General features: G+C 37.7%; 1 protein-coding gene across 10 annotated transcripts in view; it reads right to left on the bottom strand.

The window, feature by feature from the left end:
• ATG5 (autophagy related 5) overlaps positions 1-23093 on the bottom strand; it is a 195133-nt gene that overhangs the window by 122338 nt on the left and 49702 nt on the right. For all 10 annotated transcript variants that reach the window (XM_070450029.1, XM_070450031.1, XM_070450032.1 and 7 more), the window contains one exon: positions 4129-4223. In XM_070450029.1, coding sequence (XP_070306130.1) covers positions 4129-4223 — 95 coding nt within the window. The remainder of the gene's footprint in view (positions 1-4128; positions 4224-23093) is intronic.

Raw genomic sequence — 23093 nt, 5'->3', positions numbered from 1 at the left:
CCTAGATGCCCATCAGCAGACGAATGGATAAGGAAGCTGTGGTACATATACACCATGGAATATTACTCAGCCATTAAAAAGAATTCATTTGAATCAGTTCTAATGAGATGGATGAAACTGGAGCCCATTATACAGAGTGAAGTAAGCCAGAAAGATAAAGAACATTACAGCATACTCACACATATGTATGGAATTTAGAAAGATGGTAATGATGACCCTATATGCAAAACAGAAAAAGAGACACAGATGTACAGAACAGACTTTTGGACTCTGTGGGAGAAGGTGAGGGTGGGATGTTTCGAGAGAACAGCATGTATATTATCTATAGTGAAACAGATCACCAGCCCAGGTGGGATGCATGAGACAAGTGCTCGGGGCTGGTACACTGGGAAGACCCAGAGGAATCGGGTGGAGAGGGAGGTGGTGGGGGGGATCAGGATGGGGAATACATGTAAATCCATAGCTGATTCATGTCAATGTATGACAAAACCCCTGCAGTGTTGTGAGGTGACTGGCCTCCAACTAGTAAAAATAAATGGAAAAAAAAAGAACGTCACTGATACAATTAGATAAACCTGTAATATGGCTTCTTTAAAGAACAATTCCAACCAGATGTGTAAGTTGACTCAGTCCCGCCCTTTTCGTTTTGTTGATGAGGAAACAAAGGCCCAGCAAGACTGAGTAAGCACCTGTGGACACACAGCGAGTCAGAGTCACATCTCCCACAGAGCCTTAGGGGCCTCCCTTTCCAGGGTCCTGCTGGAATACAGGGGTGCATACAATGCACTGTTTTTCCCCTGCAACCCTTAAAACAGCTCTTTTCCACTTGCTCCTACTAGTCTCCAACCATTTTAATTAATTCTAAAAGTGTTTTTTCTTCAGCTATTACAACAGCATTATCCTTATTAAAGGCAGCTAGCTTTTTCAGTTTGGGATTATTTGAACTATAAAATTTTTTTTCAGCTTTAGAATTATGAAATCTTTGGTGCTTTAATACTCTAAGATTCAATTAAGTACCTGTGAAGCACTTACAGTGTACATAACAACACTGTGCTAAATCCTACTATACAGAGTCAAAAAGGAAAAAAAAAATTAACCTTGCCTTCGAAGATATCACTAGCATGTTGATGGTATTAGTGTATCCAGAGTGCTAGCGAGATCAAGAACTGGGCAAATCACTGAACCTGTCTTGGTCTAGATAAAGAGTAGTTCTTCACACTGTGCTTTAGAATTCCCATAAATATGTGACACTACAACTACTGACCCTAGGAGACAGAGTCAGGCCACCTGAGTCAACCTCACTTGTCCCCATCCAGAATCTACACCACCCAAGTTCAACCCCAAAGTGGGTTCCTGCATTTAAAAAAAAAAAAAAAGAAAGAAAGAAAGAAGAAAGCCATTCAGAAAACATAAGGACCACTCTTAAAATTCTGTAATATCCTGTTACTGCTTTTAAGCTGTATTTTTATCACCAATATCTATGTCTGTGATGGTAAAGACATAGCCTCTTCCTATGAGATTTATAGACCACATAAAACATCCTACTCACTTAAAGTACTATTGTTGCAGTGTTGTGCTTAGTCGCTCAGTCGTGTCCAACTCTTTGCGACCCCATGGACTGTAGCCCGCTAGGCTCCTCTGTCCATGGGGATTCTCCAGGCAAGAATACCAGAATGGGTTGCCATGCCTTCCTCCAGGGGATATTCCCAACCCAGGGATCAAACCCAGGTCTCCCATACATACTTAGTCCATAAAATCTTACTCAATTCTGGCTTTTCTCTATGGGATAACTAAAGTATATCATTACTGACTCTAGTTCTAGAAAACCACTCTGGAAGTTTCTCTTAGGGAATATCTAAAGCGATCAGTACCAATTCGTGTAATAAGAAACAGTTTTTCTCTTAATACCAACACGCAGACCTCCTGCTGCCTTTCCCACATTATTTTATGCAAACACGGGAACTGTCCTGTTTGCCCACTGCTGAACCTAACAGGTGCAGAACTGTTCTACCTCTCCTGTGTCCTGTGAGAGGACAATGAGATTCTCCCATGCCAGCAGCAACATGCTTCCTGTCCCTTTCCTTAACAGGTCTCTGCAAACCTCTTCCTTCATTGGGTTAACCTTTACTGATTTATCCCAACCCTCAATTGCCTTGCTCCATCAGTGACTTTCCTTCTTATTTGATAAACAGCATTCTTCCATAAAATAACCTAAAATTTTCTTTTGTCTTTGCCTTCCAATTACTTTACCAATTCTTTATTATACTGTGTGGATGATCCATGGCTTATGATACACTGTCTTTAGTTTTCACTAAGTGACACATTAGGAAGCAATTTTACTGAAACTATTATTGTGTTTCTAACTATAGGTGAGGTATAAAGGATATTGCTCTGTCCCCTCTAAATGTGGTCATGTGAGAAATTTCTTTCCTATTGGTACCCAAGAAAAGTTAGTTTTCTCTGATACCCTAGTAAATTTTCATCATATATAAAAATGAAAAAAATCTATATCTCATCACATTTCTTTCCCCCTTGCTCTGGCTGCAAAGCAGCTTTGGGTCAAATTTACAAGTCAATTTCAGTAAATTTAAAAATTTTAATAAATTTGAAGGTCTCACTTATTCATAGTGTAGGTAATTTCATGCTGAGTTTCCATTTTATATCTTCAGTGGCTCTGATTTTAATTCTATTTTGCTTCTGTAAAAAATATATTCTTGTAAATTGCCTCAGATTCTTCATAAGATACGGTATAAATAAATAAGGTATGGCATTTCCAAATCCACTGTGTAATATCTGTGCTTAACAAAGACTAATAGAATTAAAATTTTATTTTTCTGAAAAAAGGAAGCAGAAGAGTGTGGCTAATTACATTATCTGATTTCATTCCATCAGTCATTTTTCTCATTTTATTTATGTTGTATGTATTATTAATCTATGATCTAAACAGTCTACTTGCCATTATCTTCATTAATAATTGAGAAGCAACCTTATTAAAGTCATAAAAACTTTTCATGAAGTATATTGGGATTTTTGGTTTTTACTTGTTTTCAGTTGGATGGTTTACTTTCCTTTTTGAACACACATTTATATGATGGCTCTATAAAAGATTAAAAAATAACTGTAGAAGCAACTGTAAGTAAAGACTATGAGATAGTAAAAATGTCTACAAAGGGAAGTTATGATACAATCTCTTTGAATTTGAATGGAGGTCCTGCTAGATGAGTGTCTATGTCTGTGATACTATTTCTATTAATAGTTTCTATTCTTAACTGCTTTTTCCATGATAGTAGGCAACTTGTTTTCTGGTTACCATTCATTTAATAAAAATTCACTCAGTATTGCTATATAGGAAACATATGGTAGTTTTCAAGTACTCTACAGAAACATGGAGTTTTTTTTAACCCCATGAAAGGGTATGGTAATGAGAAGCTACCATTTATTTTGTTGTACAGCACTGAAGACCCATCATCTAAAACAAATACAGTCAATTCTCATTTGCAGTACTCATGTTCTATAAAGTCACTGCAAACACTGAATTAACAAATACTGAACCACTGGAATATAAGTGTTACTGCAAGTCTCTGCTCCTGTGTTCTTCAACTCATCAATACATAATCTTGTTTTATGTACATTTCTGAATAAAGACAACACTTCAGCACTATGCCCGGGAATCATTTTTAACATCAAAATTACCAATAAAAAGCACAAAAACATGTAGAATGTGGCACTAAATAGACTGGGAAGTCACTTGTTTATGGTAAGAGAGCACATTTTATGGCTTAAGAAGGCTGAAATGTGCACATAGGGCATATCAAATTTTTCATCACTCTGCACATGTCCAGGGTAGTACTGTTGAGTAGTGAGACTCTGAGATTGCAAATAAATATCAGCAAAGCAGGCTAATCTGCCAATACAGAATCTGCAAATAAAGAGGACTGACTACATGAGTCACATACTTCACAGTGCAGTCTCAGATGTGATTGCCACCAAAAGAAAGAGATCTGGAAAGTCCTAATAAGTATTATTCAGCTACTATGTAAACATAAAAGACACTGGACAAGAGTGTTTTAAGAAGTAAGATGTTCAAGGCTTTCATAAGTTGGTATTGTTAAAGATGTTACTTCCTACCTGGTATATTCTAAAAGGGATATAACGAAATCCATTTTCTTCTGCCGGATATTCCATGAGTTTCCGATTGATGGCCCAAAACTGGTCAAATCTGTCTGTAACGATAAATTATTTATTAAAGGTGTATATTATAATTTAATATCTCATACGAAGAGATGAAAACTGTTAAACATCCATTCTCATAGAAACTTCTGAAAGGGCATTATTTATATATTTCTTCTTAAACTCACCTTTCCATAACTAAACATGAAGCAAGATATAAAATTAATTTTTTCTACATTATTGTTGCTTCTTCTTCCCAGATATTTTTATTAGACACTTTTTCTCATAAGAGAAACCCTAAACAGATTGACTACTTGGGGGTATCATGGCAAAAAACATCAGGGATTGATGCATGTCTTGATTCCCTTGATCTTATTCCTACTGTCTAAACTATAAAGGCACAGCTTCCAGTGACCTAAAGTTTAACCAGAACTTATTTAAGGAAATAAAGTAAAAACACCAAATAGAGTACATGTTAAACAGCAAAAACATAAAATTATAGGACAGGCTTTGAAAGAAATGTGAAACTGACACTTGAGAAATAACTGTCAGTTGCACTTTTAATCTCAGACTGATTAAACAATTCCTTTTTTAAAATGTCAGGCTTGATTTTTAAAAAACAAACTTTACTGATATATAATTCATACACTATATAAAATTCACACTTCTGAAATATATAACTGAGTGTTTTTTAATACAATGAGTTGCTAACATGTAATTTCAAAACATTTCATCATTCCCAAAAGAAACCCATATCCATTAACAATTATCCCCTCCCCTCATCTGCTGGAAATCACTAATCTCTATTCTACTCCAAACATTTCATATAAATGGAATCATATAATATGTGGTCTTTTTTGTTTCTTCTCTTACTATGTTTTCAAGATTTATTCATGTTGTAGCATGTATCAGAACTTCATTCATTTTTATGACCAAATTATATTTCATTGTATGGAGATACCACCTTTTGTTTACCCAGTATCAGTTCGTGGACATTTGCGTTGTTTCCACTTTCTCGCTATTATGAATAATGCTACCATGAATATTCACATAAAAGTTTTTGTGTGGATGCATATTTTCAATTTTCTTGCGTACATTACCTAAGAATGGAATTGCTGAGTTATAAAGTAACTGTTTATGTGCCGCATGGTAACTACGCTTGGAGGAATTACCAAACTGTTTTCCAAAGAGGCCACACCATTTTGCACTTCTACCAACAACGTATGAAGGTTCTGATTTGTCCACAAACTTGCCAACACGTTACTGTTCATCTTCATTACAGTCAGTCTAGTGGGTGTGAAGTGGTATCCCCTTATGGTTTTGATTTCCATTTCCCTAATTATGGGCTTTCCAGGTGATTCAGTGGTTAAAAATCCACCTGCCAAGCAGGAGATACAGGTTTGATCCCTGGGCCTGGAAGATCCCCTAGAGAAGGAAACAGCAACCCACTCAAGTATTCTTGCCTGGGAAATCCCATGGACAGAGGAGTCTGATGGGCTACAATTCATGGGGCCCACAAAAAGTCAGACAGAACTTGGTGACTAAACAACAATAAAGACTAATTATGCTAAGTATACTTTCATTTGTTTACCAGCCATTTACATATTTTCTTTAGAGAAATATCTATCAAATCCTTCGTCCTCTTTTTAATCGGGTTATCTCTTTGTTATAAGAGTTCTCTATGAATTCTGGATATAAGCCCCTTATCTGATAAATAATATACAACTATTTTTTCCCATTCTCTGTGTTGTTTTTTTAACACCTTGAACTCACCCAGAATTCCACCTTAAGATATTTTTTATATAGAGAAATTCATCTCAGAATTAAGTCTCTGTAAAGTACATGAATACTCCAGAATTTCAGATGAACCTGTATTAAAGCATAGTCTCTACTACTAGACTCATCTCAACCCAATTTACTGGCTATCTATTCATACTGCTTGAGCCATCACCGTTATATGTAAAGAACAAAATTTAGTTGTTTCTTCTTACAGCCCTGTCCTCGATGACTGTGACAGCCTCTAGGCCTTCTCTAGTCTCATTTTTAATCCCAATCTGAGGAAAGACTCATACTACAATAGAACTGGTAGCATAGGGAATTTAGAACCCAGTCAGTCCAGGGCAATTTCACAGACGACAACTAAGGTCCAGCCTGTTATGAGTTTCGTTAAGAACCAAAACCAGACTCTTGGTCTTCTGATTCAAAGCCCACAACCGTTTCAATAGTTGGAACCACAAAACTGTATCTTAATGCTAAGAGTAGCTCCTTTAACCACAGTCCTTTCATATATGAATCAATCATTCATTCAATATCTTTTAAAAATTATCTTTCTACTATCAAGTATCAAACAAGAATGTGATAACTAAAGTGATTCTTAATGCATTGCTGAAATTTTACTACTGCCTCATCATTAAATCTAGCACCTACTACAGTGCAAGCATAACATATGCTCTTGAATGAATAACAGAATACTAAATACATGAGTATTCATTAAAAATTTTTGGATTCTAATCCTAGGCCTCCAACAAAATAGCTAAATGACTCAGTTCAGTTCAGTCGCTCAGTCGTGTCCAACTCTTTGCAACCCCATGGACTGCAACACGCCAGGCCTCCCTGTCCATCACCAACTCCTAGAGTTTACTCAAGCTCATGTCCACTGAGTCAGTGATGCCATCCATCTCATCCACTGTTGTTCCCTTCTCCTCCTGCCTTCAATCTTTCCCTGCATAATGGTCTTTTCAAATGAGTCAATTCTTGACATTAGGTAGTCAAGTATTGGAGTTTCAGCTTCAGCATCAGTCCTTCCATGAATATTCAGGATGGATCTCCTTTAGGATGGACTGGTTGGACCTCCTTGCAGTCCAAGGGACTCTCAAGAGTTCAAAAGCATCAACTCTTCAGTGCTCAGCTTTCTTTATAGTCCAACTCTCACATCCATACATGACTACTAGAAAAACCATAGCTTTGACTAGACAGACTTTTGTTGGCAAAGTAATGTCTCTGTTTTTTAATAAACTGTCTAGGTTGGTCATAACTTTTCTTCCAAGGAGCAAGCATCTTTTAATTTCCTGGCTGCAGTCACCATGTGCGGTGATTTGGGAGACCAAAAAAATAGTCTGACACTGTTCCCACTGTTTCCCATTTATTCGCCATGAAGTGATGGGACCAGATGCCATGTTCTTAGTCTTCTGAATGTTGAGCTTTAAGCCAACTTTTTCACTCTCCTCTTTCACTTTTATCAAGAGGCTCTTCAGTTCTTCGCTTTCCGCCATTCGGGTGGTGTCATCCGAATAATCTGCATATCTGAGATTATTTCTTCTGGCAATCTTGATTCCACCTTGTGATTCATCCAGCCTAGCGTTTCTCATGATGTACTCTGCACAGAAGTTAAATAAGCAGGTTGACAATATATAGCCTTGACGTACTCCTTTTCCTATTTGGAACTAGTCTATTGTTCCATGTCCAATTCTAACTGTTGCTTCCTGACCTACATACAGATTTTTCAGGAGGCAGGTCAAGTGCTCTGGTATTCCCATCTCTTTCAGAATTTTCCACAGTGTATTGTGATCCACACAGTCAAAGGCTTTGGTGTAGTCAATAAAGCAGAAACAGATGTTTTTCTGGAACTCTCTTGCTTTTTCAATGATCCAACGGATGTTGGCAATTTAATCTCTGATTCCTCTGCCTTTTCTAAATCCAGCTTGAACATCTGGAAGTCCATGGTTCACATACTGTTAAAGCCTGGCTTGGAGAATTTTAAGCATTACTTTACTAGCGTGTGAGATGAGTGCAATTGTGTGGTAGTTTGAGCATTGTTTGGCATTGCCTTTTTTTGGGGACTGGGATGAAAACTGACCTTTTCCAGCGAGGCGACTAGAAATAAACCAACTGAAAACTCTGCCATAATTCACTTATAGATGAAATAAAGACAGTCAGACTAAATAGTTCTAATAACCTTTCTAAAAATAAAATTTTGTAATTATTTAAGACAACCTCCTTATGAAAATAACACATTTAAGAACCACAAGCAAATCTTTATTAATGAACGATATATACTGTTTCTAATAGAGAGGGGGAAATGAGCTAAAGGAGTGACCCTTAAGCAGGGAAGATTTTGCTTCCCTTGGGTCTGGGGATATTTTTGGATGTCACCAATATATGTGCATGTTACTAACATCTAGTGGGTGAAGGACACAGATGCTGCTAAACATACTATAATGCATAGGACAGCTTCCACAGCCAAGAATTATCTGACTCAAAATGTCAACAGGAGGAAAGCAAACACAAATAAGAAGTACAGAAAAACAGTAAAAAGCTTTCACATACCTATATTGCAAAAAAGTAAACTGGAAAAAGAGACATTACTATGCACATTATCAATTTACTGACTCTCAGCTCCAAATCTGGCTTTCAATATATACATGGCATAATGAACACAATTTCTTTAAGTATCTCTAGGTTCGAACCATGGGTCAGGAAGATCCCCTGGAGAAGGGCGTGGCAACCCACTCGAGTATTCTTACCTGGAGAATTCCGTGAACAGAGGAGCCTGGTAGGCTACAGTCCACGGAGTCGCATAGAGTCGGACATGACCAAGTGACAAACACACACACTAACCTTGACAATCACATTAAACTTTCTCAGTAGAGTATTGGAGGGACACTGCAGGAGAAAGGGGCTCCTGCCTGCATCTGCACACCACAGTCCCCTAACAGTGCCCTGCTTTCCTCTGCAGGCCCATGTGGGTGCCTGACCTACAGCTTCCCAGAGCTGCCATTTCCTCTGCTTGCCCGTGCCACTTGCTGCTGGTGGCCCACACTGCAGGTTTTCCTGATTTCCCAGCAACTGCAGACCTGCTCCAGCCTGGCAAAACAGAGACCTTCTCTACTAATCCAATGTGCTAGAATATACCTTCTCCAATGATTTCAAAACCCAGGCCTGGGAAAGGGCTCCTGGGAAGTGTGACCTTCTGCTTTAGCCCTAGGGTACCAGGTCTGATTTTCTTACACATCCAGTCACTCTTTTATCAGTTTAATAATTCTATATATAAAACAATCTATTCAACCCTTTGTGTGGTTTCTATCTCCTGACTGAACCTAGTCTGATACAACTATGTTTAAAAGGAATAAAGACATAATAAAGGATCTGTATTAATTTATATTAGATTACTTGTCTTATAAAAATAATATGTTCTTACATAAGATTAGCATTTCCTCAATAACATCAAAAACATTCTAACCAAAAATAATCTAACTTTTCTAAGTCAAAGTTAATAACAGGAAAGACACAAATAGAAAGAAATTAAAAGAAAATCAGTGCTGAGTTTAAGTGTAAACCAAATGTCTTTCACACTGGGTTTTGTAATAGTAGGATCTCTTCTAACCCCTAGCCAATAATTAAATAAATAAAACTGGAGCAAGGATGTACTGTTAATTTCCTACATGTTAATGAATCAAGTACATATTAATTTGTTACCAAGCAGTACTTTGAGTACTGGAACTGAGTTATTGCCATGAAAACAGAACCTACAAGTAAAAGAGGCTCAGCGGTCTTTAGCTACTCATTTTTTAACCTGTAAATTTAGGTAAATATACATCTATTTCAAGAGTTTTCAAATGAGTTCTAATTCTAAAACAAAAGAAACAATCAAGTATTGACAGAAGAAAATTAAAACTAGCAGTCACTTAGCTATCCAAAGAAAAACGGAAAAGAAGCTAACTTACACACTTCTCACCAGAGTTATTACGAATATGACTGCTAAGTTGGTTTCTGTATTTTTAATTTAACAATTATTTAGGATGGCTACCCAATCGACAATCACAAAATTGAAGGCCTGTGCTATAAAAGTCAATCTACTTTTTTTTAAAGATATTAAAAATAGGATTTCTCAGAACTCTGGTGGCAATCAATTTTTTTTTCACTCACTAATGAATTAAGCTTTTATTTTGGTCTTGGGAATTTTTAAAAATCCAGAGAAATAATTTTAAACCAAGATATTCCTAAGCAGCACAAAAATAAATTGATTAATTTGTGTTCTTCGTTCCTTACAGGGAAAAAGCTGCAGAAAGAAGTGGCAATTTTAAAGGGTGTATCTGTTTTTCCACTTAAGCTTTATTAAGAACTCAAGGCAAATAATTTTTTAATATTCAAATGGTACAAATAACCTATTTGTTTACAAGATCCCATGGGAGACATGGAGGTCCTCTAAAGGATGGCACCCCAGCCTCAATTCAGCACTGTGGTATTGCTGGCTTGGATAGAACCATAGGGAAGGGCTGAAATGGCCCCCACATGCATACCATACCACTTCCTGCAAGTCTGTGATGTCAAAAAGAATAGATTTACAGCACCCTAACTAAGTGTCAGATCTTGATGGCTTATAAAACACAGGCTTTGAGCTTTTCTTGGAAGAGAAAAGCAAATGGCTGAAAATTACTGCTGCAGGGAACCCATTCCTCAGAAAATTATGGATTTATCAACAGTATTATTCAAATCAATACTACAAGCGGCCATGTGATAGATGCAGTGTTTTGACCAGAGGCTTTCAAGCTTTGCAACAGAAAGCATATCCAAGTATAGATCTATTTGAATTAGTTTCTTCACATGTGTGTGTGTTAGCTGCTCAGTCGTATCTGACTCTTTGTGACCCCATGGACTACAGCCTGCCAGGCTCCTCTGTCCATGGGGATTTTCCAGGTAAGAATATTGGAACAGGTTGCCATTCCATTCTCCAGGGTATTTTCCTGACCCAGGGATCAAACTCAGGTCTCCTGCACTGCCAGGTGCATTCTTTACCATCTGAGCCACCAGGGAAGCCCAGTTCCTTCACACTGTAATATAGTAAACATCTTTGTGAAAAAAAATCAGAGGGCAAAAAAACCCATGTGTTAAATGAGTGACCTGTATCCTCACACTCATGAAGCCCAGTTCCTTCACACTGTAATATAGTAAACATCTTTGTGAAAAAAATTCAGAGGGCAAAAAAATCCATGTGTTAAATGAGTGACCTGTATCCTCAAACTCATTTGTCCTCTGAGTCACATATTAACAGGACAGTCAGGCTGACCAACTGATGGCATCAATGCCTCGATGGACGTGAGTCTGAGCAGGCTCCAGGAGCTGGTGATGGACAGGGAGGCCTGGCGTGCTGCAGTCCACGGGGCTGCAGTCAGAAACGACTGAGCAACTGAACTGAACTGACAGGCTGATCCAGGGAGGGAGCATCTACACACCGCAGCACATCCACTGGTGCTCAGATGCCGCTCAACAGAGCCACACCCACACATTTCCATGAGCCCTTCTGTTCGAGGCTTTAAGTTACTGAGATATATCTGGCGGGGAGGTCCTAATCAAAACAATGAAGCCTTGAAAACTTCGAGGACCCCTGAAAATTCATCCTGAAGACAGAAGCAGGCTGGCTTCTGTAATAAGGCTGAAAGGAGAAACAATCCTTAAGGCCAGCCCTTAATTCTGTTCATAAACACTCATTGTGGCAGCAGGATTGTACTCTGGGGAATCTGTTGTTGGAGCTAATGAAAAGAGCAATAGAATCTGAATCTGAGGAAATTTTTGACCTGGCCTCTCACTGTCTCAGAATAAACTGAGAGAAGACATTTATAGTAGTCTCCCCTTCTCCACTGGGGATATGTCCCAAGACCCTCAGTGGCACGTAAAACAGTGGACATCACTTCGTATCCATGAGTCCCATACTTACTATGCTTTTTTCCTGTACCTACACTCATAATAAAGATTAATTTATAAATTAGGCACAGTAAGAGACCATCTAGTTGCCAGCATCACTAACAATTTGGGACCATCATTAAGTGAAAAAAGGGTTACCTGAACAAAAGTATTGCAATCCCAATGTTGATGTGATAACTGTGACAGATATTATGAGACTCATGGGAGGGTAGAACACATAGTGTGGATACGCTGGAACCATCCCTTATACTTCACATGCTGAAGTCAGACAGAGTGAGACTTCACCATGCTGCTCAGGACAGCACACAACTTAAAACTGATGAATAGTTTACTGCTGGAATTTTTCTTTTTTTTTTTTTTATCTGTTAATTTTTTTTTTTTATTAGTTGGAGGCTAATTACTTTACATCATTACAGTAGTTTTTGTTATACATTGATTTGAATTAGCCATGGATTTACATGTATTCCCCATCCCAGTCCCCCCTCCCACCTCCCTCTCCACCCGATCCCTCTGGGTCTTCCCAGTGCACCAGGCCCGAGCACTTCTCTCATGTACCCAACCTGGGCTGGTTATCTGTTTCACCCTAGCTAATATACATGTTTCAATGCTGTTATCTTGAAACATCCCACCCTCGCCTTCTCCCAGAGTCCACAAGTCTGTTCTATACATCTGAGTCTCTTTTTCTGTTTTGCATAGAGGGTTATCGTTACCATCTTTCTAAAGTCCATATATATGTGTTAGTATACTGTAATGGTCTTTATCTTTCTGGCTTACTTCGCTCTGTATAATGGGCTCCAGTTTCATCCATCTCATTAGAACTGATTCAAATGAATTCTTTTTAATGGCTGAGTAATATTCCATGGTGTATATGTACCACAGCTTCCTCATCCATTTGTCTGCTGATGGGCTACAAAAAACCTCGAATAGCCAAAGTAATCCTGAGAAAGAAGAATGGAACTGGAGGAATCAATCTGCCTGACTTCAGACTCTACTACAAAGCCACAGTCATCAAGACAGTATGGTACTGGCACAAAGACAGAAATATAGATCAATGGAACAGAACAGAAAGCCCAGAGATAAATCCACGAACCTATGGTCACCTTATCTTCGACAAAGGAGGCAAGGATATACAATGGAAAAAAGATAACCTCTTTAACAAGTGGGGCTGGGAAAACTGGTCAACCACCTGTAAAAGAATGAAACTAGAACACTTTCTAACACCATACACAAAAATAAACTCAAAATGGATTAAAGATCTAAATGTAAGACCAGAAACTATCAAACTCCTAGAGGAGAACATAGGCAAATTACTCTCCGATATAAATCACAGCAGGATCCTCTATGACCCACATCCCAGAATTTCAGAAATAAAAGCAAAAATAAACAAATGGGACCTAATGAAACTTAAAAGCTTTTGCACAACAAAGGAAACTATAAGCAAGGTGAAAAGACAGCCCTCAGATTGGGAGAAAATAATAGCAAACAAAGCAACAGACAATGGAATTTTTCATTTAATATTTTCAGACCATGTATGTCCACAGGAAACTGAAACTGTGAAAACAAAACCATGAATAAGGAGGGACTACCATACCCTTTTGCCCTAAAAAAGAAGTGCTATTTAAACAAAGCCAATTCCTGGGACTGACTCTTGGAATAAAGATGCTGTAACTCGCAGTCTAGAAAACTGGCATCAAGGAGAGGAATCAATATATATTTTTACAATGTAATCCTCTCTATATTCACTGCGACAACTCTCACCTAAACCACTATCGTCTCTCATCTGAACCATTGTGACAGCCTCCTAACTGGTCTCCACTCTTCTACCTGCATCCCCAAAACAGATCCAGAAGGTGCTTTTCATACAAATCAAATCACGTCATGAATGAATAAATTTCCAAACATTTTTCTAAGGGACAATAAGGAATAATGCTTTGTAATATATTTCAACAATATGATTATTTGAAGCTAAGTACCAGAATCGTCATTAAAAAGAAAAAATCCATTGCATCTCCTTACTGGCTATGAATGGGGCAGACCGCACCTCACTCAGAACTGCATACAAGCAACCAACATGTCGCTGTGGATAAAATACTTCCTGCCCAGGAAGCAGGTTCCTTTCAGCCCCCTGCCATCCCCTTGGAATGCAACGGTTTCTGCATCTCTCAGAGACCTCACTGTCTACCAATCTGCTTACTTACTAAAGCCCGAGATCATGCTACTTTTCCGTCTCCAGAAAGCACCAAGCTTCTTCCCATGTCACAGTTAGAGGCTTGGAATCCTCACTTTTCTCATCTTCACAGAGCTGCTTCTCTCTCACCATTCAAGTCTCCGTGGAAGTGTCGCCCCCTCAGGGAAGGCTTTCCTTATAATTTCCTTATAATTCTGGCTGAATTATTCAGATAAAAAATATCTGAAGTATTTTTTTATTTTCTTCTAAACATGTCTCTGTCTTCCAACTAAAATATAAGTTCTATGAGGGCAAGGCCTTTGTCTTCAGCCCTAAAAAACACCTGGCACAAAGTACATGCTTGACGAATGTTTGTTCAATGATTAAACAACTAAACACACGACTGACTTCGATAATGTGGAGCAACAAAAAAGGCATCGCAAACGCAGCGGAGCACAATGGGAAAGCAGACACCACGGAGCCACACTGCCTGCGTCCGCTTTCTGGCTCTGCCACTTAATAGCGGGGCGAGTTGAGCAACTTTAAAACTGTGTATCAGTGTCTTCATTTGTAAAGTCAAGATATTATTAATAGTATTTGTAGAGTCACTGGAAGGAATAATGAATTCATATGTACTAAATACAGAGAAAGGTACTTGGCACAAAGTCAGTGCTACACTAAGCATTTTGTCTCTCAGGCTTCTCAACAAGAGAAGACGCCAAGCCTCTATACATAGATTCAGTAACAATAAGTGAAGGGTCAAAACCAGTATGAAAAAGTGGTTCTGCCAAAACCCCATCATCACAAGACTGTTGGAGTGTTCAGCCTGGCTCACAACCAGGGAGTCTGCAACATTCACATGAAATGCGATGTGAATGTTGCCTCTGTTTAAGTTATGCAATTGAGGGCCTTTGCTAGTCACGGTGGGGAGAGTCAGCGCCATAATGCAATCCAGCTGTAACCCTTTACAACATGGGATTCCTTTTATAGCCCCTTCGCTCCCTCCAACCCTTTCAACTACCCTGTAAGGCCCTATCTTTTCACTCTGTGGGAACAACTTAATTGCCATTTACCTGCCATCAGTTTTCAATGCAGCAATCTCCAGCCATGTCATGAAACAGTGGTGGGAGCAGGAAAGGCGGTCCAAGAACATGCAAGTGGTCCTCCAGTTTGGGCAGGCTGGCATGAATTCCACCTCTCCTAACTTTACCATCTAATAACCATTCCTTCTCAATCCCTCTCTCTCCTAACAAGTCTTAAAATGTTAGGGGAGAGGAGATAAGCATGATGGAGAAAAAAAAAAAAAGAGGTTTCTTGTTAATCTAGGTAGATGAGAGGCTCACGGTTATATACTTTATAGCACAGGTCTACAAATGGAGCCAGTCCAAACTAGTTACTTTATAAATGGTTTAAAAAATATTGTTGGAAACTTAAAAAAAAAAAAGAAACTAATCTCACTAAGTATTGAAAAAGTCAGCATTGTAAATTTTAATTTCAACATCATCAATCAGTAAACCATAACTGCAAGTTACATCATCTTAAATGTCTTCCAAAACAATCCCAGTAACTGACTATTTTTAACAGACATAATTCAATTACTGTATTCTAACTTATTAAGAAACATTTACTTCAAACTTATTTCCAAACAGGGTCAGTAACAACATAAAAAGGATTCAAAATTAAAAAATGGAAGAATGACCTTCAATTATATTCAACAACAATTTTTAAAGTAGCTTGTTTTCCAAAAAGAGATTTACAGAGCTATAGCACAGTGGTAGGCCAAGACTAATTAATGAAATGTACACCTGCATAAATCACCTATAGATTTTTAAACAGATTACCTTTCAAAACGACTATAAACTGAAAAAGTATTTTTTCTCTCAGGTTGAATCACAGTTAATCACTTTCCTAAGTTGAGACAGCAGAAACAACTTTAACTTGTTACTAAGCCCATTTTCACTTCATCAGAGCACTCCAAAATTGTAAGACAAAAATAAAAATCTATTTTGATTTTTCAAAGACCAACAGAGTAAAGATACTCCATTATACTCACTATATCTTTGTAAAGTTTATTATGCAGGATATTCTATCTTTATGCTAACACAAATTCCTCCTGCTTCTGATAAGAAACTGTAAATGAGAAAATTTTATTAATGATTACTCTCAGACAAATAAGGAAAGACTGAAAAAGTGGGGGGGCACCAGCAGTCACTGGGGATGCAATATACAATGCAACACCTCTTATTTTTAGCAGCCCACTTGAATCACTCAAGGAGCTTTTGAAAAAATACTAATATCAAGGTCTCACTCCAGATTCCCTGGAACTGTACTTATTGTAAACTCCCAGATGATTCTAATATGCAGCCAGAGTTAACAGCCTCCAGATGTAACAGGAAATACACTGACTTTTGGAATGAAAGATCCAGGATCAAATCCTGGTCCCATTCCTTACTAGCTCTGTAAGCTCATTTTCTCATTTTAAAAGTTGATTGTGTTTATCTAATTCTTGTGAAGAATCACTAAGAATGCATATCGAGGCCTGGGACATCACAGGAATTTAGTAAATGTAATATAATTCCAGGTAAATTCTGTTCTATTTCAAATCCATTACATCTGTCCAAGGCAGCAATATGAAAAATCTCTTTTAAAAAGAAGTCCTGGGACTTCCCTGGTGGTACAGTGGATAAGAATCCACCCCTCAATGCAGGAGACACGGGAAGATTCCACATGCGGTTAGGCAACTAAGCCCAGGGCCCCCAACTATTGAGCCTCTGTGCTGCAATTACTGAAGCCCACAGGCCTGGAGCCCATGCTCTGCAACAGGCGAAGCCACCGCAGTAAGAAACCCATGCACCTCTAAGAACACCAGAACTAAAGAAAGCCCCAACAGCAAGGAAGATCCACTGCAAAAAATACTAATTAAAAAAGAAAAAAAAAGGCCCCCAGCTTGCAAGTAGTTCATATTATGAATCTCTAGTTTAACTCTAGGCAAGAAAGAGAAAAGGAAAACAACTGATAGAAGTAACAGTGTACTCAATCAAGTTTTTACTTTGTAGGATGTGTGTTGAGTTAAATCTATCAAAGTGTTTATTTACTCCTATTATGTACCTAATTGAGTACTGGGAGATGTAGAGAATAAAAACAAAAGATAAAACAAGTACACAGAATCTTCCCTTCACTTAATATGTAGGGGGGAAGTCATTGACATACATAAAGTTATCACAATTTCTAATAGGTCTGACTGTCTGACTGGTCTTTTATCGTGTATTAGTAGTGCTTGATGGTTCAAATCCCCCCCACCCTCTTCTTTTCTAATTTAGATGACCAAGTGAGAGATGCTTAAGTAAAAAGCATGTCAGAAGTTAGGCTGTTAAAGAAGTGGAAAACAACTCAAGTGATGCTAGAGTGAAAAGTCACAGGTTCTTATTATAGCAGAACCTCAGAGATCATATTTATTAATAACATACCTGAACAGAATTGAACTGTTCTTTTAAAACCCTAAATGGATTTTATGCTTTAAAGTAACTTACTGAGGGAAACTGGGGCTCAAAGCAGGCAAATGAAAGGCTTGAGGTCACTGGGCCAGTAGACTTAGACTCAGAGATGCTACCATATCACAGAAAACTTTCAGTTACATTTCTATAAATAAAAACACTGCTTGTTTGTTAAAACTCAAGGTTGAGCCAATCCAATGATACATGATTAACAGGAATCTGAGAAACTATTATTGAATAGAATGTTCATATTATCAAAAACTCCTGAGTGCTATACTTCAAAATTCATGGGCAGTGCCAGGTATGACAGCTAGCCAAATCTCATCTTTGTACAGATTACAAACTGAACTTAGCAGCAGCTGCTGCAGAAATAAATACTCAATATTTACTTCAACATGGACGAGGGGCTTCCCTCACAGCTCAGCTGGTAAAGAATCCGCCTGCAATGCCGGAGACCCCAGTTTGATTTCTGGCTTGGGAAGATCTGCTGGAGACGGGATAGGCTATCAACTCCAGTATTCTTGGGTTTCCCCTGTAGGTCAGTTGGTAAAGAATCTGCCTGCAATGTGGGAGACCTGGGTTCAATCCCTGGGAGAAGGGAAAGGCTGCCCACTGCAGGCCTGGAGAATTCCATGGACTGTAGTCCACGGGGTCTCAGAGAGTCAAATGAAACTTTCACTTAACATGTACATTAAGGCATTATTTTTCAATGAGAACGAGGAAAAAAAATCCAACATGATAAAATTGAAAGCATCACTCAATTAGGAACCACCTCTTAAAAGCAGACAGGGATAATAATGAGTAAAACTGGAAAATTCAAGCATGGTTTAGTTCAGCTACTAGGATTATTCAGGTGGCATTTACTACCAAATTTATTTATTATAACAACTCACTCATTGTCAAAACAAAGTTCATTTGTAAAATTATACACATACCTCAAAAAATAGGGCCCACCCAATATTTTATAAACTACATTATTACTTCCTATAGTGAATTTATTTTAGACTAAATACTATTATTTTAAATGTATTCAATAGCTTTTAGTAATAAGTGATATATACAATGTATTCTAAAAGCTCATCAAGATGTCTAAGAATTCCAGTAGAAACAAGAATAAAGTTATTAACATTTGAAATGATTCTATGAGTGTTTCTCAATTCATTCATTTACAATTCAAATATCTGAATCCCACAGAGTATTATTCTGAGAGTAATATAACATCTCAAAACAAATGATTAAAATTTTGGGGAAAGCTTCTGTATGTAAAGTCTTTCTCCTTTACTCAAGGAGCCTAGCAAATTGCTCCTGTCTCTTCCTCCTTTCCAGATATTAGATCTCCACTAAAGGTCTTTTCTCCCTTGCTCCTGCTACCCTATAGTTTGAGTGAATAAACAGCAATAAATTTTCTTCTTGCAAAAATGTTTTCATAGGGTTTAAAAAACCCACATAAAAATAATTTCACCTTAAGTGAAAAGTGCAGGTTAATATACTTGTAGGAAAAAAATCTGAATTTATTAACAAAAACAAGAAGCTAGTTTAAGAAAAAGAGGCATATATCATGTAGTTTAGTTCTGAGTGTGGCTTATAGTAATTTGAAATAAAGTGAAATCTTTCTGGTTAAACCCTTTATGGAAATTAACTCCAATCAAAAATAGCATTTGGGATATTTTATCGATACTCCTCTACTGAGAAAGATAGAAATAAGCTAGATGTAGAAAAGCCAGGGAATCAAAGATAGTATGGATCATAAAAGGACCCTGTGGGAAGAAATGATGCTTAAATAGGAAGCCACTTTGAACTTCCCTGGAGTGGGAAGATTCCCTGGAAAAGAGAAAGGCCACATATTCCATATTCTGGCCTAGAGAATTCCACAGACTGTATAGTCCATGGGGTCGCAAAGAGTTGGACACGACTGAGTGACTTTCACTTTTCGAAGATAATGATCAGAACCTGACTGAATACTATGCTCTTAGATATACAAGTTCATTTATTTAGCTCTCATTTTTTATGGGCTGCTTCTTTTCTAGTTTTCTAGCATTTGGGTTAAAATCTTGCAACTCTCTGAATGCTAATTAAAACACTGGAATAGTTTAATATTTAAACGCGTAAAAGATTCAGAAATCCTTATTTTGGCATAAAAGGATTTCTGAATCTTTTACAGTTTCTAAAGCAATAAAAGAGACATACAATGAATAATAAGAAATTAGCACTGGTAGAGAACTGCAGTTACTTCTTTGGTTCAGAAAAAACATCTTAAATACAGAGAACTATGACAGCTAGAGCTCATCATCACAGCCATTAGTCAGAACAGGTCTGCACAGGCAGATGGGGTAAACAAAGTCACAGGGACAGGACTGGGAGAGTGGAAAAGGAGAGGCTTGAAATTCTAAAATTCTCAATAAAGTAATTTCTAGATCTTTGTTTTAAAGTGCAGGAAATAGGTACCTAGGAATAGGTAACACACTGGGCAGCATTCATTACAGACTATTGAGCTAAAATGTTTATCTGGCCATTCAGGCCCTAGAAAGATAATAAAGAATTGGTCAGAGAGTAGGCAAAAGTTTAAATTAAGAGTGGGAAGAGAGGGAAAGAAGTGTTTATCAACATATGCAGTACCAGGTCAAGTACCATAGGGAAAACAGGAGAGGGAGATGAAAGGCAACAGCAGAAGAAAAAGGGAAAATACAGAAGACTCATGTTACCTCCAAAAATGTTAACAGGCTTACTGAAATGACAGCATACTGTTGATTCATTTGTCATTTAACAGTCATGTCAGCAAAAATAACCCTCAGCATCCAGAAACAACTATGTTTACAATAAGAAGTTCACATGGTTATGTTTACACACAAGAAGAGCTAACAGATTAAAATAACTTTTTAATTTGTTTATATGTCAAAGTCCTTTTGTTTAAAGAATATAGTTCCAAATACAGCCTACATGAGTCACTGTAACAAATGAACACACTAGTCCTCAGAGCTGAGCTGGTGGAACAGATGAGAACCTTCATACATAAACTGGCCCCGGCTTTCAACTTTCAAACATAGCTTACAAGGCTGCTCTAAAGCACCCAGGACAGAACTTGGGGATTCAGGAAATAGCCACTGCTACTCTAATGGAGAAACAGTTTTACCCATTAATTCTGCATCACCCCTCTCAGCAGTCGTACTCAAATGGAGTGATTTTGCCGCCGAGGGGGTATGTGGCAGTGTCTGGAGACACTGTTTAATGTCATGACTGAGATGGGGAGAAGTGTGTTACCCGCCTCTCATGAGTGGGCAGAGACCAGGAAAGCTACCAAACATCCTGCAATGCACAGGCCAGCCCCTTCCCCTCCACCACCCCAGCATCAAAGAATTACCCAGTCCAAAATACCTAACAGTGCCGAGGCTGAGAAATCCTGCTCGGGAGCTGTGGCTCTCACACAGCGCCACTGCAGTCACCTGGAGGGGCCCTGAACCAAGAATTGCTGGGATCTACCCTAGAATTTCTAATTCAGTCGGTTTAGCATACATTTCTATTTAGTTCCTGGGAAACACTGATGCTTCCCCCTGTCTACACTTTGAGAAACACTGCTCGAGAGAAAAGCAATCAGGAGACAACTGAGGAAGCAACTGGGGTTTTCTGTTCTCTGAAGGAGAATTACAATATTAAGTTTCAAAACGAAAGAGTCACTCAAAAACAAGTTAAACCATATATGCACATGTACCCTGACCTAGGTCTTCTTCTGCATAGCAAAAGAAATCCTCAACAAAATGAAAAGACAACCTACTGAATGGGAGAAAATATTTGCAAATCATGTTATCTGACAAGAGGTTAATATCCAAAAAATAAACAAAAAACTCATGCAACTCAACAGCAACACCCCTCCCCAAACAATCCAATTTAAAAATGGGCAGAATAGACATTTTCAACAGGTTGACAAAAAGTGCTCAACATTGCTAATAATGAGGAGAATGCAAATCAAAACCACACTAAGTTTATCACCTCATACCTGTCAGAATGTCTACTGTCAAGAGATAACAAATGTTGGCAAAGTGTTAAGTCACTCAGTGGTGTCCAACTCTTTGTGACCCCATGGACTGTAGCCCACCAGGCTCCTCTGTCCATGGGATTCTCCAGGCAAGAATACTGGAGTGTTTGACAGAAAACAACAAAATTCTGTAAAGCAATTATCCTTCAATTAAAAGATAAGTAAATTAAAAAAGAAAAGAATACTGGAGTGAGTTGCCATTCCCTTCTCCAGGGGATCTTCCCGAACCAGGGATCGAACCTGGGTTTTCTGCATTGGCAGGCAGATTCATTAACAGCTGAGCCACCAGGAAAAAGGGAACCCATGTGTGCTGTTGGTGGGGATGTAAGCTGACTCAACCAGCATTGTAAATATTTTTAGTTCTTTTACAACTGGTAACATATAAGAATGGTGACTATGGTTCATAATACTGTATTGCATATATGAAAGTAACAGTGGATCTTGAACACTCTCATCACAAGAAAAAAATTTTATAACTAAAATGACAGATGTTAACTAGACTCACTGTGGCGGTGCTCACTTTGCTATGTATACAAATATTAATTCATTATGTTGAAAACCTGAAACTAGTATTTCACACCAATTACACCTAAATCTAAGAAACTGAAAACTAAAATAAAAAGATAAAAACAAAATAAGATAAACTTTATATGCATCTATGTGTGTGTGTGTGTATATGGGGGGTGTGTATGTGTGTGTATGTGTGTGTATATATATATATTTTTTTTTAAAAGAAGAGGAATCATGTTGTAAATTCAAATAATTACAGGTCATGACTCCAAGAGCGAAAATCATTGATCCAACATATGTTTCTCTGCATTTTCTTATATAGGGTACCAACATTCATAAGAAAAAAACTTTGCGAACCTTGCCAAACTTGGCTTACAAAGAAATAACAGTAGATTTGAAAGCATACATTTTTTTTAAAGTTTTTTAACTGGACCAGAGATAAATAAAAGATATGATAAGGAGATGATTTGAAATTTTATTTAAAATAACGTTGCAAACTAAACCTTTGTATTCCTGCAACACTAAGAGTTCACTAAAAATATTTTTAAGTACTGGTCAGAGTTTGTGTGTGTGCGCTCAGTTGTGTCTGATTCTTTTGTGACCCCATGGACTGCTGCCCACCAAGTATAAATCTAGTCTTATAGATTTGTACATTTATTGACTGCATCTCATATACAAAAATGTATTCTCTCTACCACTGATTACAACACACGACCATTCCCTCTTATTAGTGAGCATTCACTGTTATCAATACACTTATGCTAGTATAATTTGTAGTGTATGATGAAATAACTGTCTAAACGTTTTCACCAAGTTTTATTATTGATTATCTTTACTGTCAAGTATACTCAAAGAACTATAACAGGCTATGATCCAAATTATTACCAAATTTATTTATTCATTCAAATCATGTAACTCCCAAGAGCAACCTTTCTCCAAAAGCCAAGTAAAGCATCTTTACGGTTTTATATTAAAACACAAATGCATAAACTTTTTAGATTTCCATCATTATTTCTTATTA

The sequence above is a fragment of the Odocoileus virginianus genome, chromosome 19 (assembly GCF_023699985.2).
Source record: "Odocoileus virginianus isolate 20LAN1187 ecotype Illinois chromosome 19, Ovbor_1.2, whole genome shotgun sequence".
Taxonomy (NCBI): Eukaryota; Metazoa; Chordata; class Mammalia; order Artiodactyla; family Cervidae; genus Odocoileus; species Odocoileus virginianus.
The sequence above is the reverse complement of the archived record's forward strand: the minus strand, read 5'-3'. Positions and strand labels throughout refer to the sequence as shown.